The 15,830-nt window shown below is 41.5% G+C and overlaps 1 protein-coding gene across 2 annotated transcripts in view; it reads right to left on the bottom strand.

Moving 5' to 3' along the window:
- Window positions 1–1,079: 1,079 nt before the first annotated feature.
- The window catches only part of recql5 (RecQ helicase-like 5), a 32,602-nt gene continuing 17,851 nt past the window's right edge, over window positions 1,080–15,830 (bottom strand). For both annotated transcript variants that reach the window (XM_084071754.1, XM_084071755.1), the window contains exons 9-20: window positions 13,698–13,919; window positions 13,224–13,326; window positions 7,625–7,661; window positions 6,920–6,978; window positions 5,209–5,279; window positions 4,713–4,803; window positions 4,272–4,451; window positions 3,401–4,077; window positions 3,245–3,290; window positions 2,673–2,903; window positions 2,222–2,294; window positions 1,080–1,985 (exon numbers count right to left, since the gene is read on the bottom strand). In XM_084071754.1, coding sequence (XP_083927880.1) covers window positions 1,873–1,985; window positions 2,222–2,294; window positions 2,673–2,903; window positions 3,245–3,290; window positions 3,401–4,077; window positions 4,272–4,451; window positions 4,713–4,803; window positions 5,209–5,279; window positions 6,920–6,978; window positions 7,625–7,661; window positions 13,224–13,326; window positions 13,698–13,919 — 1,903 coding nt within the window. In that variant the 3' untranslated portion in view covers window positions 1,080–1,872. The remainder of the gene's footprint in view (window positions 1,986–2,221; window positions 2,295–2,672; window positions 2,904–3,244; window positions 3,291–3,400; window positions 4,078–4,271; window positions 4,452–4,712; window positions 4,804–5,208; window positions 5,280–6,919; window positions 6,979–7,624; window positions 7,662–13,223; window positions 13,327–13,697; window positions 13,920–15,830) is intronic.

Raw genomic sequence — 15,830 nt, 5'->3', positions numbered from 1 at the left:
AGAAATGTGTGCCAGGCCAGTGTTGCCAGGTTGTGCGTGAGGAATAAGCAACCGGGTCTATGAAAACAAGCCCAAAAGAAGCGACTATTATTAGGCCACTGAGCACTTTATACTACTATAATGCATAATATGCGCACCGGGAGTGCACTCACGTATTGGCTTTGTATTGGCCAGTACGCTCAGTTCTATATATCCGACTGACCCTTATGTGTTACTTTAATGTAAGTGACACTATACAATAACACTTCTTACTATCATATCGGTTTATAAAGTGCTCATGTGGCCTAATAATCTGCCATTTTTAAATAGCCAATGCATATCGAGTCGTGATGTGAGCTTGTAGATCTGCTATTTTCAGAAAAAAATCTTGGGAAAAAAAGTGTTTTGAAACATTTTAACAACACATCTGGTACAGGGGTCCCTGGCACAATTTTTTTTCAGATGTGGGGTCCGTGGTGACAAATGCATATTGATGTGGGGTTCCTTGACATGAAAATGTTTAAGGACCACTGGTTCAAACAACATTAGGAAACAAGTCCAAATAAACAACTACACTTTAGAAACGAGCCCAAAAAACCGCAACCTGCAACTTTACAGAAAAACAAGCCCAAAGTCGCTTATAATAAGCGGACATGGCATCACTTGTGCCAGCACTGACGATGATGTCACTCAGTCAGCCTGAATCACATACTTGGTCGTACGACGGTGTCCCGACTACCGTCATCATGCCGAAAATAGCCGGCCATAGTCGATCTACAAGCTCGCCGCGCGTTGCGGTGAGATGCGCTGTGAGCTTGTAGATCTGCTATTTTCCTCCCAGCTGTTTCAATGGACACGCCTCTTGCAAGAGCGTGCTTTGCGCCGATGTCTCTCCTCTTCCACCCCGCCCCCACTGGTCCCCTGGGGGTCCAGTCCCACTCACTGTAGTGTATGAGAACCTAATTGTCCACACACACACACACACACACACACACACAAACACACACACAGGCCCGTTCTGTTTAATAAAACCCCTATAATTCAAGACGGACTCAAGGACCCATTCATGAATTGACAATGAGAGACGTCTCACACAAGCGTGACTGACACACAGCATTGGATTTTATTGTAAACATTTACGAGCAAACAGTACGGCTAAGTATCTCTTTGCGTGGCAGGCCCTCGCGCTCATTGGTGCTTCAAAAGTGCTCTTTGGATTTCATTAGATGACTTGAGCCTAATTTACAGTTCCTTGTGCAACAAAGTAATGAATTAGGCTTTTAGAAAGAGACAGAATATGGCATCTAGGAGTCTGTCCCCCCCAACAGGCACTCAGTGAACCACAATGTCCAGCGGGAAACACCACCAACCACTAATTCCCTACATCTGAGAATGTTTTTTTTTGCAGGTCTTCAAATAATAAAACTGAAAAGCCCACTGTCTGTGTTACAGTGTCATTGTTACGGCCATGAGGACAGCTATCAACAAAGATAAAAAATGATATTCAAATACAGCTTTTAAATAAAATATAACAAGACGGTCGGTGAGTGACGCACTTTCATATTAGTTCCTCTGTTCTGCGTTCCTGCAGTGAAAGTCCATGTACCAGCAGTCCAAAGACCTGACACTCCTGCTGTATGTAACTTGTCAAACACAGCTAGGCCTGGTCTTCGTCTGCAGCCAGAGTATAGTGTATGCTAAACCTGTTTTATTGCTTCGTTATTGGGATGCACTTAAGATAGCAGCAACAAGGCTGGAAACAGTGAGCGTGTAGCAGCAAATCATGTTGGTCATTAAAGGCTTGTTTAAAAGCCTTGTATGGATTGATGCTTGAAGTTGGGAGGCACTGACGAAGAGGATGGTCTTTGACTTCAATATCACCCTTTCCTCCACCTAGGAGTTATCGGACCTGTTGAGTCTTTTGAGGTCTTTCCAGTCTATCTCGCTTTCACAGCGCTTCACGCTGCTGAAGAACTTCTTCACCAGAGCCTTGGTCTCCACTTTCACTGTAGACAAAAAAAAACAAGCATTAAGCTTCCTTTATACTCCATCACGTGGCAGTGTTGCTTGCTGACAAAAGCTGATCTTCAAGCTTACGGTTTACACCGACAAGCTTGAGGTTAGCTTGAAGATCAACCCTTATTAGCAATCAACATACAAAAGAGTTTATAAATGAGGCTTTAGATTATGGCCCTCATGTGCAACTAGGCACGTGCCATGTTATATTTGACGCCCTACTTACCTTGACCTCTACCCCGACTCCTCCCCTCTGCAAGAAGGTGGGACAAGTAGCGGGCAAATGACTTGAACAGCTCCTAAAATGACCCCCAAAACAAGGAAAATAAAGCAGCTGCAATGAATGATTTTCTTCAATTGATCGCTTTATTTTCCCCGATTATTCGATTCATCTATCTATGTGATAAACTTTTTTAGATCATGAAATAATGGTAAAATAAGGTAAAGTACTGAACCCAAACATCTTGAAAATGATAAATATCTTTACCCAGCCATCGAACACATAACTTTTTTAATATGGCACAAACACAAGCATTCACACTTCACTTTTGGTGAACGATTATTGGATTATTTCTAAAATGTAATTAAACCTCTCTTCTGTCGATCGATTAATTGACTTAATAATCCCCATCCCTTAAAAAAAAGGTTGACTCCAGTCAGGCGTCTCTCACTCTCACCTTGGTGGCAAACTTCCCCTGAGAGTAAAATGGGTCCAGGCAGCGCACAACAATGTCAGCCACTTCCTTTTTGGTGGCAGGATTGGGGGGGTCATTAGACAGGTCCAGTATGCTCTCTTGTACGTTGGGGTTAAAGGTCACCCTCCTCTTGCCTCCTCGGTCCTGGGTGGTCCGGCTACACTTTGCTGGAGGGGAAGACTCCTCCTTGTTGGCTTTCCTGTCATCTGACAGCTGGAAGATGCAAGTGTATCACATTAGCACCAACGTCACATTGAAGTTTTCACCAGAATCCTATCATTCTATTGTGGTTCTCAAACCTTTTAATTTCAAGGACACCCATAACTCTGAGTGTACAAATGGAAGCGCCTCAAGGAATCGCAAGGATCCCTGGACCCCACTTTGAGAAACTATAGAGTTCTATTATGAGGCCATCTCTGATAGAAACACTTCCCAATGCATTCTTATAAGGCACTGGAAAAACTGCCAGCCTACAATATGTAAAACATGTTTTAAGCGTGGTCAGATTTTGACGTACTCAAAATATATGATTCACGTAGTCAAGAATCACCTACCTTTTCTATTAGAGGTGATTTAGATTTTTCTTCAAGTATATTTGGCCTGTGCAAGACACAAATTATCATTTTTAATAAGTGAGAGGAGACAAGGACTTTGATGTGACAGTGAAAATGCAAACACTTTGATAACCTGGAACAATAACGGCATCTTACTCTGTATCCTGTTGAGGATTATCTTGAATTAGTTCCATCTGTTCAGATTGGAAAACATTCTCATCGTCATCATCATCATCATCGTCGTCACCCAGACAAATGACTTCTGTTTGTATGTCCTTTGCTTTGGCAGTGTCCTCTGTAAATGGTTCAATAGGACTGGTATCCATGGAATTGGTATCCATAGAAATGGCATCCACAGTGGTTTCCGCAGAGGCGGGTGAACATTCCGCCGCGGGGCTCAAAGCACCAGTCCTACACGAGGTAATTCCCTTCTCAGACTCTGCCTCCTTGCATTTCTCCGGTTGCTGCTGCTTTCCGAAGAACAGGGAAATGCTGCGCGAGTTTTTGGCGGCCTCCGCTAGCTTCTGCTGCTTCTTGCTGAGGGCTCTTCCCCCCTTGGTGGGGCTGTTCAGAGACGCAGCCACAGCACTGGCCTTGGCTCTGATGGACGAGGTCACTGCTGAACACGCATCTGTCTTTGACTCTTCTTTCGAGCCTTTCTTTTTCTTCTCCTCCTCTTCCTGGCTAGCTGGCTGTCCAGAGCCTCCGAGGCTGTCGGAGCAGAACCCTCCTCCACTCTCCGTTCCCTGGTCGGAGGACTTAAGCAGCTCCCTGGCTGTTTGGAATGGGTCGGAAGAGCCCCTCAGGCCAGCTCCTACTCTCTTACGCTTCAACTAGTGTGGGAAACAGACACAGGAATATGGCTTACACAGTTACACATTTCAACCAGCATTGGAGAAAAAACTGTCCTAATAGCATAAGAATTAAGTCTCAGCAGTGCATTGATGTTGCGACGTAAACATTGATGCAGGCAGGTGAAAACAAGAGGAATACTTAAAGCAGAGCTCCAGAGCACCCTGCGTCTTACCGAGTAGACATGAGAGGCAGTCGTGAACCCAGGATGCGCCTCCACGAGGGAAGAGGAGGAAGAGGCTGCTTCCTCTTTGGGTTTCGATTCCAGCTCTGTGACATGAGTGTCGACGCAGGTCCTATCCTCTACTCCTTTATCTCCTGGTGGAGCCACCGCTCCTTTCTTAAACTCCGTTACCTTTGGAATAAAAGATGGGTTAAGTGATTTCCCCCATAAAGTATAGTGTAAAATAACATTGCGGAATAAGGGATGGTTTAGGTGATAAACCTATCAAGTATAGTGTCAAATACAATTGTGGAATAAGGTATGGGTGAGGTTATTGACCCATCAAGTGGAGTGTATAATAACATTGTGGAATAAGGTGTGGGTGGGGTTATTGACCCATCAACCATAGTGTATAATAACATTGTGGAAAGGAACAAAAGGGGTGAGAGTTACTTTCTTCAGGACGGCTGCTTTGTACAGGTTGGAAGACTTGCTGCTCTTGAACAGCTCATATTCAGCATCAACTGCCATGGAGAGGTCGTCACTGTGGGGGGTCGGGAGAAGAGCAGAATGAAGGGAAGGAAAATGTGTTTGTATAGCACGTCTCAATGGCAATTACAAAAGCTTTACAAAATCCATAAAACAAAACAGGCATATAATAATGGATAAATACAAAAACATTTGATTGATCATTTGAAAGGTAGTGTAGAAATAGAGTATGTTTAGCCTGTATTTAAAAGTAGTCTAAACTGCTGCAAGTCCTAGATCCTCTGGAAGTTTGTTCCAACTATGTGTAGCATAATGACTCAAGGTTGGTCACCATGTTTTGTTTTAAAACTCTGTGTCTGTCTGTGTCAACCAATTTTTATTGATATAGCAGTGACACTGCATGCCGGTTGTGTGTACAATATACACAATATAAACTAACAGTCTATATTGTGGTGATTACCTCCATGAGTGGTCTGCCCTCTGTTGGCTGCTCAGCGCATCTTGCAAGAGAGACAAACAGTGCTCTCTGGCCTGAAATATATTAAAATTTGTTTTGAGTATTTTAAATCATTAAATACTGTAGGTAACTATGTAAGTATATCTGTAGAGAAATGTTTAAATACTGTAAATTAACGAGAATCCAGCCGGAAGTTCAAATATAGAATGTACATGCACGACTTGCACGTGCATTGGAAAATACACTATATGTCGTTTAAAATGCCTTTAGTCACATGCATCTTAAGCAAAATTCTAGCCATTATGCACAATTAGTCAAAATCTATTTCTGAATTTACTGTATTGATATTCTTTTGGCCATTTATTACATGAGCTGGTTCAAAGCTGTGTAATGCCAAGATGCACCACATGGTGGCAGAAAACATCTTAGTTGAAAGTAATGTGATTTAGTTTAATTCCTGCCGTGCTATGATGATAACCCATTCAGAACATGACATATGTGACACATGATGCTATGTGTAACGTTTTTAATTGTTAGTATTATTATTTGTTTTTGCACTGTTTGCATAGTTTGTAAAATGGACCACAATTCAAACAAGCTTCGTTTTTTGGGGGATTTTATCCATTTTGTCGCTTTTAACGGTGATGCTGTATGCTTTTAACTGTTGCCAATAACATATTCTATTCTGCACATGGTGTCATTGAATGGTTATGGAGAGGCTGTACTGTACAACATATTGTATGTCTGTATGTTATTCTCCCCATGCAACCCTACAGAGACTCATGAACCTAACAGTTTTGTTAAAGGAGAAAGTATTAAGGTAGCATCTGATTTTAAATATCTTGGTATCACATTAGACTCAAACCTCACATTTAAAAAAATGCAAATACAATCAAATTCAATCAGTTTAATTTCAGGGACATAAACGTCCCTGAAAAGCTAACATCTTTATGCACGCTATGATCGTTTCTCATTTTACATATTGTTTTACAACCTGGTCACAGACAAGTCTGACAACTCTGAAATTGTCTCATTACAGACAAACATTAAACGTATTTGATAGAAGGCCCAATAGTTATCATCACTGCCATACAGTTCAGTACAGTTCATTTAATGTTGATAGTTGTATTAAGGTTTTAAATGGACTTGCACCTCCTCCACTGAGTCAGTTCACAGGGCGGACGGACAGTGGTGGCAGGGCATCAAGGACAACTACCACAGGGGACTATAACTGGACAACACAGATGTGGCACGTTTGGACAAACAGTCTTCTCTGTTCCCACTAAAGGAACAGTCTGCCCACCGAATCAAGAGAGAGCACCATTTATGTAACTTTTAAATTCAAACTTTAAGAGATGGCTTAAAGCAAACCAAATTTGCAATCATGGAAAATTATACCACCAATGACAACAATTGTTGACATTTTTCTTTTCATTATAATGTAACCGTTGTGTTTTGTATATGTTTTGTTGTAATGTTTTGTTTCTCTGGCACATTTACATCACTGATGTTTTGATTGATGTGTTTGTCCCTGGGCATTTTTTTGTATAAATAAATAAGTAATGAATGAATGAACAAGCAGCCATACTTTGGCGTTTCAAAGGGCACGATGAGTCACTGTATTTGCTATGGAGGTGTTAATTGACAGAGCAAGCATGAGGAATGTGTCGAGTCTCTTCTATAATATTGCAGTGTTATGTGTGAGTAACATTACCTTCACTGTGAGCCTGGGAATCCTCTGGCTGCTGGCGTCTCTGAGGGGGCAGTCATCATCTACAAACACCAACATTAGTTACATCAGAACACGTGTTACATCATGCAAGGATGTGCCAGCTAGCAACCTGTACATTATTATTAAAGGCCCCACCCGTAAGGTCATTGAAGTATTACAATATCAACATTCCAAACAGCAGATTGACAGCTTTTGTAGTGCTCCCAAGTAAAGGTCTATGGTTTTGGCTCAAAGTACTGAGAGTTCTACAACACTGGTTCTCAAACGGTTTTATTTCAAGGACCCCCAGTTTGATATGCATTAAGGCCATGGACCCTTATTTGATACAATTGGTTATCTCTGAGGCTCCGATCAACACTTTTAATTTAACAAAATGACACTTTTACAGGTCCAATTGGTTCTGTTTGTACACTGAGCAGAGTTACAGATATGTAAGGGTCCATTTGGTTCCTATTCCTAACTATCCATCATTTAGCTGGGGACTCCCTGGAACCCCTCAAGGACCCCTGGGGATCCCTGGATCCTACGCTGAGAACCAGTGCTCTAGTCTACACAACATCACTCGTTTTAAATAAACATACACAAGACTAGGGCGGAAGAATGCTGTTGTTTTGGACATGCAGATTTGGCCTTAACTTATTCTTGTATGTATTTTCAGTCTGTTTAAATTAAAGACAGAGTGCCCACCTGGGGGAACAAAGGCTTCTTTGTGACCCTCAGACCCCTAAAGAAAAAAAAAGAGAGAAATGAAAGACAAGGCACAAATTACAGGCAAAACGATAACAGATTCTCCAGTAGTCTCCCAATAATACATTATGATCTGCAAGATCAAATGAGGCAGTGAAATCAATAAATACACTTCCAACTAGATTGCCCTTGTCCAGCTGTCAAATATTCTTCTGCTAAAAGTCTATCCGCTACGCCAAGGAGGACAATAGCACACACAAGTTTCACACAACAATTATGCATATTGCCTCTGAACAGATGGATCACAGAGAGAGAAAAATCATAATTACAGTGTATGGAATGCACTCCTTTCTGGTGAAAGAACATGATTGATTGACAAGATGACAGAAATCATTTTATTCATAATGGTGGATATCGTCTCTGTCGGGTGGACACCTCATGTGTCCAAAACTGTTACTTTTCAGGATTCAAATTCAAAAGCATCAAAAGTAGCAGATTTACAAGCTCAAAACGTTTCGCTTCGCGTCGTGTTTCGAGCGTGTGGATCTGCTACTTTTGATGCTTTTGTGTGACGCTGTTGTATGATCAAGTAGGGCGTTCATTTACGAAAATACACAAAAAGTTAAAATATGGAGATAATAGGTTTCTGTCCGACAGCAACGATATATTCCTGTAGAGAATGCAGATTTGATCAGTTTGGATGAACTTGCAGTCCAGACAGACAGACAGACGGATAGAATTCCAAATAAATGTTACTATGAAGTTACAGTAGTTAACTCTTGAACCTTTATTAGATCAATCCTTGATTGTGTTTTTCCTACTTTCGTCTTCCTTGATGCAAATGTGACTTTGCTTAATCAGGTCACATGATCCCTTCACAGTATTTATAATTAACGGCCTCTCTTCATGTAAACAATAGAGATAGATCTCTGACTTGTGACTTCCCTCATTGAAGGAATTGCACACTGAAATATATAAAAAGACACCAGAGATGGGAGACACCAGAGATGTGTAAGCGAGTGAGCTGGTCCTTGTTGATGAACCTTCATAGCCTGTGTTTCCTCTGTCTCTCCAGACCTACATCAGGCTTTCAACATTGAAACAGGTAAGACACTGAGACCTCTTATATCTTTTCGTAACATGCAAATGGGAAAGTGTGACCTAACCGGTGACACTTCCAATGAATCCTGTCTATAATACCTTATACAGTAAACATACTTTAAAATGCATTATAATCTGCTTATAACATTGTACGAGAACTCATAAATAAGTAAATACGCATAATGCTTTATAACAATGACCCGACATGGAATCGTTGCCACCCACAACCATGAGAAGTTGATGTTTACGCTGTTTCAGCTAAGCTATGTGTGCTAATAATATACAACCTGGATTTGAACACTGCACGTGTCAGTCTGTGTGCTAGTGCTATGGAGATGATAAAGCGCCCTCCCGCTCATAAAACAGTCCTTTATAAGTTTGCAGGCAGCGTCTGTCTGTCCTGGCGTTCTCTGGCAGCGTGGGTGTAAAAGACAAGTCTATGTAGCAGATAGAGATCCCATAGCCAGCTGTAACCATGACAACAGATCCTATAGCCTGAAATCTGAATCTCCGGTGTTTACACAAAAACTCGAATAAACAGCTTAAATTTGAGGAAAGTGAAACATGGTCTGCATATCGTCGGTGTCCAGGACCAACCAGCTAACTCCATTTTCAGCTTCTTTTTTTCCCCTTAAATCAACGCTATTGAACATCCTTTATGTTTACATTAAAAAAGAATGTTTTGAACCAATGAAAAGTATTAATAAAGCGCCTCTGACAAAATCTCCCAACTCCATTGGATCCTCAAACTGTCCATCAAAACCATGCAACTCCAATGAGGAGAGCCTTGTGACAAGAAAGGAGTTCATAGCATTTCTGTCGCGCTAGTTCTACTGAAACAACTCCAACTCTGTGAACCCCACTTTGCAGAAAATATTGTAATATTTAAAGTCTTGTTTATTATTGTAGGCCTATATAATAAGTGTCATGAAGCATCAGGGCATTAATTCCCATGTTATGATGCGAAATCCATTTGGAATTTAGACCCATTTGGAATCTCTCCCTCCGCGCAATCGGAGTTTTAAATTTAAAAGCAGTCCATTTATCATATAATAATAATCATTATGATATAACTTTTTTTTTTCAGTGGACATTTTTTATGCATTTGCTTCTAATCTGCAGTTTTAGTGTTGTCACAAATATATACGTTTTTCAATACATCTGAATATTTGCAACACAGTTGCTGCACTATTGATACTGTACAAGCCATGCCTCCTTCTACGTAGCCTCTTGTTTCTGTATAGTGGACGCACGCACAGACAAGACACTTTTTATGCTATTTAACACTGTTTATATTTAGTGTGAGATATGATCTACTGGTCCATACATTTCAACATACAGTTGATGATAAAATGTACCACTTCTGTAACTTGGTCACTTCTCTCTTATTTTATTTTTTTGTAATCAGTTTCCTCCCACAATGTGAAAAAAAGTCAAGTAGTATAAAAAAATATGACAATAGTTTCATAATCATGTGCAGTACAATACTGGTTTATAAAACAGACCGTAGGGGCCTTCCCCTATAGATTAATTATCATGCTGGGGCCCTTATTGATTTGTATTCATTTGATTGACAGATGAGATTTCACTACTAATTTTTAAAATAACAAATATGAGGGCCGCTGTAATTAATATTCCCAGGCCAACTTTTGTTTCCAGTCCACCCATGACATGAAGTTGGTGATAAAACTGACCACTTCTGTAACTTAGTCATACATCTCTTTTGTCTTCAGTTTTCTCCCATAAAGTGAAAAAAGCAGTTTCATAAAACTGTGCAGTACCATGGGGGGTCCTTGGACTGAAAACCGTTGAAGACCCCTGCTCTTTACCAATGATAACTATCAGTAAAGAGCTGTTTTACATTAATAATAACTTACACCACCTTTAACTTTGTGGAAAAGTTTGTCATAGGCGAAGGAAGATCATTACAAAAAGGTGAATAACTTTGAAAATAACCAGAAACCGTATTACTTAACAGTTAACACTCCACATAACACTGGGCGGGGCTTCTTACGCTCTACATTAGAAGAGTTGGGAACTGTGGGCGTTGTCACATACTAATACAGCCCGAATACCCTATCTCAGCACCCGCCTCAGTGGCTTGCCTCGTTAATCACTAGACTCCCTACCCACACCTCATGGGACCGATTATTTTCTATGCTCTCTCCCCCCCCGGCCCCCCGCTACTGCGAGCGGGGGGGGGAGAACGCTGGTCGCGTGTAAATCAGGGACTGATGCAGGGACAACTGCAGTTGGTAATAGGTCAAGAATAGGTATTTTCCACAACCAAAGGTTGTCTAATATAGGATAAAGTTCCACCTGTCCTAGCCACTGATCACTTACATTTGCAAAGGCAGTAGCAGTAGAATGCCCTCTAGATGCATGTTGATTACATTACATTACAGTCATTTAGCAGACGCTTTTATCCAAAGCGACTTACAATAAGTGCATTCAACATAGGTAGGGAACGAAACTACTAATCACCAGAAGTCTTAAGTGCATTTCCTGTAAAAACAAGCAACCAAGAGTATACCTAGCGCTAAGGTAAAAGTGCAATATATCAGCTACCTACTTTCTTAAACACATGAGATAAAATAGCCAAATCAGATGAGCACGAGCTAATACAAAAGTGTATCGACTAAGCAAGATCCAATACAGCAATACAACAATAGTTCCTACAACTAGTTAACAACAAGTAGGCCAGGCAAAGAGGAAGGGTAGTGTTTCCTGAAGAGGTGGGTTTTCAGCCTGCGGCGAAAGATGGGCAGTGACTCTGCTGTCCTGACATCAGTGGGAAGTTCATTCCACCACTGTGGGGCCAGAACAGAAAAAAGTCGTGACCGTGTCGATCGACCAGAAGGACCGTTGAGTGGCGAGGGAATCAGTCGGCCCGAGGTGGCAGACCGGAGTGGTCGGGCAGGGGTGTGGGCATTGACCAAAACCCGGAGGTAAGAAGGAGCTGTTCCTTTCACTGCCCTATAGGCTAGCACCAGGGTTTTAAACTGAATGCGAGCTGCTACGGGGAGCCAGTGTAGAGAACGGAGAAGGATAGTTGTGTGAGAGAACTTGGGGCGGTTGAACACCAGACGAGCCGCAGCTTTCTGAACAAGCTCCAGAGGTCTGATGGCAGATGCCGGAGCACCAGCCAGGAGTTGATGATAGTATTGTAGTCAAAGGTTATCTATTATCTTATCTAAGGATTGGACAAAGTTTGGCATGCTTCCATCTCCTTGGGACATGCTTGCTTGCTAAAGAGGAGAGACTCTCTGGGATGTTTTCCTCTCTCCAACACTAGTTCCATCTCTCTCCTTCTGACTTGTGTTAAGCTATTCACACCCCAAGCCCCAAAACCTCACGACTGCCAAATCAACAGTTTCTACATCGTAGATCACCTCCTCATGTGTTTTTGTTCATCATGATTACTATCAGAGATGTAAAGAATGGCCTTGTTAAGGCTGATTTATACTGAAGGACGCGCGGGTGTCGTGCATCGCTCTGCGACGCGTTGTAAATAAGGCTAATTGTGTTTATTTGTGATCGGCTATTTTCGGTGCACAACACCTGAGCGCAATTAAATATAACTTTATTTATATTCTCTGCCCTGTTCTCATTCAATACAATTCTAGGCCAGGTTGTTTTGGTTTCCTCAGTGTGAAATACGCACTGTATGTAACACTTCCAATAACACACAGCAACAAATACATCTCCTCAGCATTTCTGAGACATATGTGGGTGTGAAGTCTGGTTTTAGAAATGAGGACATTATGCAAATGTATGAACTTGCTACTGTAGGTTCCACTGCTAGGCTTTTTAGCAAGTTTATCTGTCAAAATGTGTATATGAAGTCTAAAAAAGTACACATTTTGCTTTAGTGGGTCTAGATTGTATAGCTTCTCTGGTTTCTAAATGTGCTACTGCCCGTACTGTCAGTAATGATGAATAGGCTATGTTCTACTTCTAAATTGTGTGGTAAACAACATTCAGTTTGCAATAGAATGCATGTTGATGGTAGTCGGCCAGTAAGACTGACGACCGGACTTCATTCTCAAAACAAAGATCATGTTAAGAGCCCTAATACTCTCCAGACTTATTTTGGCGCTTTGAAACTTTTCAAACCCTGGAACTTATCAAACCAATTTTCCTTAATTGGCCAGACGGGCCCTGTGCCGACTAAGAGAGACCATTTGCTCTCTGGACCTGTGGTCCGGGTATTGATCCTGTGTTACAAACATTCTTTTGGGCAGGCTGCACTCGGCTCTGCAGTGGAACTTTCCTACAGCCCTGTGGCAGTTCCACCGCACATGTGGGAACAATTTACCACAAGCTGCGGCAGGGCCCCCAAATACCCATACCATGCCTTCCTGCATGCCCACAGCTGGCAGACAGATGTGGACAAGAAGAGAGAGCAGCAACATTATGATGGGGTTATTTTCCCAGAGTGAACCTACAGACATGGATTTGTTAAAAACAGGAAGTGTGTGTTCTGGCGATGATTCACCTTCCGCATGTTCATCTGCTTCTTGAAGGTGTTACCGAACACCTTCTTCCTCTTTTCAGCATTATCTTCATCATTGTTGCCCTCCTCATCCTCCTCATCATGCCTAAGGGCAGAGATGTCGGCCATTATTCTACTCATCCGTACTCTCTGGCGTTCGCGTTGCAACAGCTGTTGCAAAAAATACATTTAAAATGAGTCCAGACATTTTCACTGACAGCACACAATGAACCAATAACTGCTCATGTAGGTTAATTGAATAAAAAAGAAGCAGGTTTTATTTATTTATTTGTATTATTTATAAATCAACAAAACAAAAAAATACTTATTGTTTTTTTTTATTTTTTATGATCAACTTCTTTAGTCTGATCAACCACTACATACAATAGTGTCATACGAGCTTGTGAGAGGCAAAGGTTTGGAATAATCCTGATATTGATTTGAAGTCATATCCCCCGGCCCTGCACCCTACTGTACCTCTCAAAGCCGTAGCCCTTCCTCCCTCCGGCGTAGAGGCCGCGGTCAAAGCCGAACGGGCCGCTGGACTCCGTGCTCGCGGCTACAGTGGTTCTGGAGGTGAGGCTGGCCGCCCTGGCCAGCTGAGCCCGTACGGCCTTGGGGTCGCGGCAGAAGTCACACGCACCGGCACAATCCGGCTTCTGGTCCCCAAAAAACTTGGAGATGGTTGCATGGCGGCAGCTGAGGGTGAAGAGATAGTACTTTAGATTAGAGTGTGACCTGTTCTTCATCCTCTGCCTAAGCCACCACATTTCTAATTGGAGGTTTTGCCTCAATTGCCTGGATCCATCAGGCCAGGATTCTATTGCCTCAATATTTAGCGATTGATACAGAATTCCTCAACACACGCTAAATGAGCTAAATCTGACATAATGAGTCTCAGCAGTTACGAAACAATAGATAAAATAAAATGTGGCATAATGCATAAAGACTAAATGTAAAAGAAAATACTAAACATTTTAGTTCAATCAAAGATCTTGCCATCCACTATGTTTTGGGAACATACAAAATCATTCATTGTCATGCACACAATATTATTTGGCTACACCAACTAGTACAGCAGTAATCAATATGCTATTGTGTAACTATGGTCCACTACCGTGATCAATGTGTGACTGTCATCAAATGAGGCTCCTACATAATCAAAACGCACTTCTGATAATCATAGTACTGTGCGAAATTAGTAAATCAGTAAATCAAATAACATTACATTTACCATAAGCACATACAGCATCAAGTCAAATAATATACCAGCACTGTATACTGTCTGCCACCAGAGGTGGACGAAGTACTCAACCCCAGTACTTGAGTAAGAGTACAGATACTCCTGGTCAAATTTACTCCACTACAAGTAAAAGTAGCTACTCAAGTAAGAGTAGAAAAGTCATTGCTTTTAAATATACTTAAGTATTCAAAAGTACATGCTTTGAAAAATACTTAAAGTAAAAGTAGAAGTACATTTCTTAATATGCTGGACCTTCTATAGGACCTTGTAACTCTTGTTTCACAGAAGTACTGTACCTCTCTGAAACCACCTGCAATGCATGCACTGATGTGCTTGCTTGTAGAACCGCTAGCACTACGTTTTACAAAGCCTGCAGAAACACCTATAAAAACATAGAAATCACTGAGGAACCAGAACTAAATACTTTTACTCCAATACACCCATGCAAGATGTAACAAAGAGGCAAGCGGAGTAGAGGGGGAAGCCAGAAACACGGCTAGTGTGAGAGCAGAATTGTGGCCAATTGCATTTTAGGGAAGGAAAAAAAACAGCCAACCTAAAGGACAAACCGGACCAATGCAACTAGTCGCAACTCCTTGCAACAAAACCGTTGTAAGGTCAACCGCACCAATGCAACTCCTTGCAACTGCCAATAGTACACTCTCTGGGGATATTGCAAGTAGTTGCATGTTGTTGCAAGGAGTTGCTTGGCGATTGGTGTGGTGTGGCTTAAAAGCACTTTTTGATACTGAGTGCACTCAGCACTCAGTATCAAAAAATCTAATACTCAAGTAAAGTACAGATCCTCAGAATCTGTACTTAAGTACAGTACTCAAGTACATTTACTCCGTTACTGTCCACCACTGTCTGCCACACAGATATATGAAGCCGTTTTTAACTCCACACCCCTTCATAGCATTCAGAGAAACTTGTCTGATGAGGACTAAAGGGTGGTGAGTGTCTGACAAGCTCTCAGCAAATACTGAATAAGAAAAACAAACTTGAAGCTCTGGCTTCAAATTAACCACTTTCAATTTCAAAGTCCCTATTGTAGGTGAAAGTTTTCAAAACATTTTCAAAAGTGCTATTTAAAAATATATGGATATCAAATGGGGGCAAAGTGGCACCAAAATTATTTTCTGCTCTTTTGGGTCATTTATGAAAAATGTTACTCACTAATGTGGATCTGTGTGGGTTTCATTGATTGCAAGAAGCTATCAAAGTCAATTCACCTGACCCATTTTGTTTTCTCAGATAGAAGTGATATCAGGCTTTTGGACACAGCGTTGCCGTTCATTTCAAATGGGAAGACAGCCCTTTGCTTTGTTGCGTTTTGACTCTACATAGGGATTGTTGTGATCCCTCTC

This window comes from Gymnoscopelus microlampas (assembly GCF_963454915.1).
Source record: "Gymnoscopelus microlampas genome assembly, chromosome: 11".
In the NCBI taxonomy this organism is placed as follows: Eukaryota; Metazoa; Chordata; class Actinopteri; order Myctophiformes; family Myctophidae; genus Gymnoscopelus; species Gymnoscopelus microlampas.
This window is presented reverse-complemented; position numbering and strand designations above follow the sequence as displayed.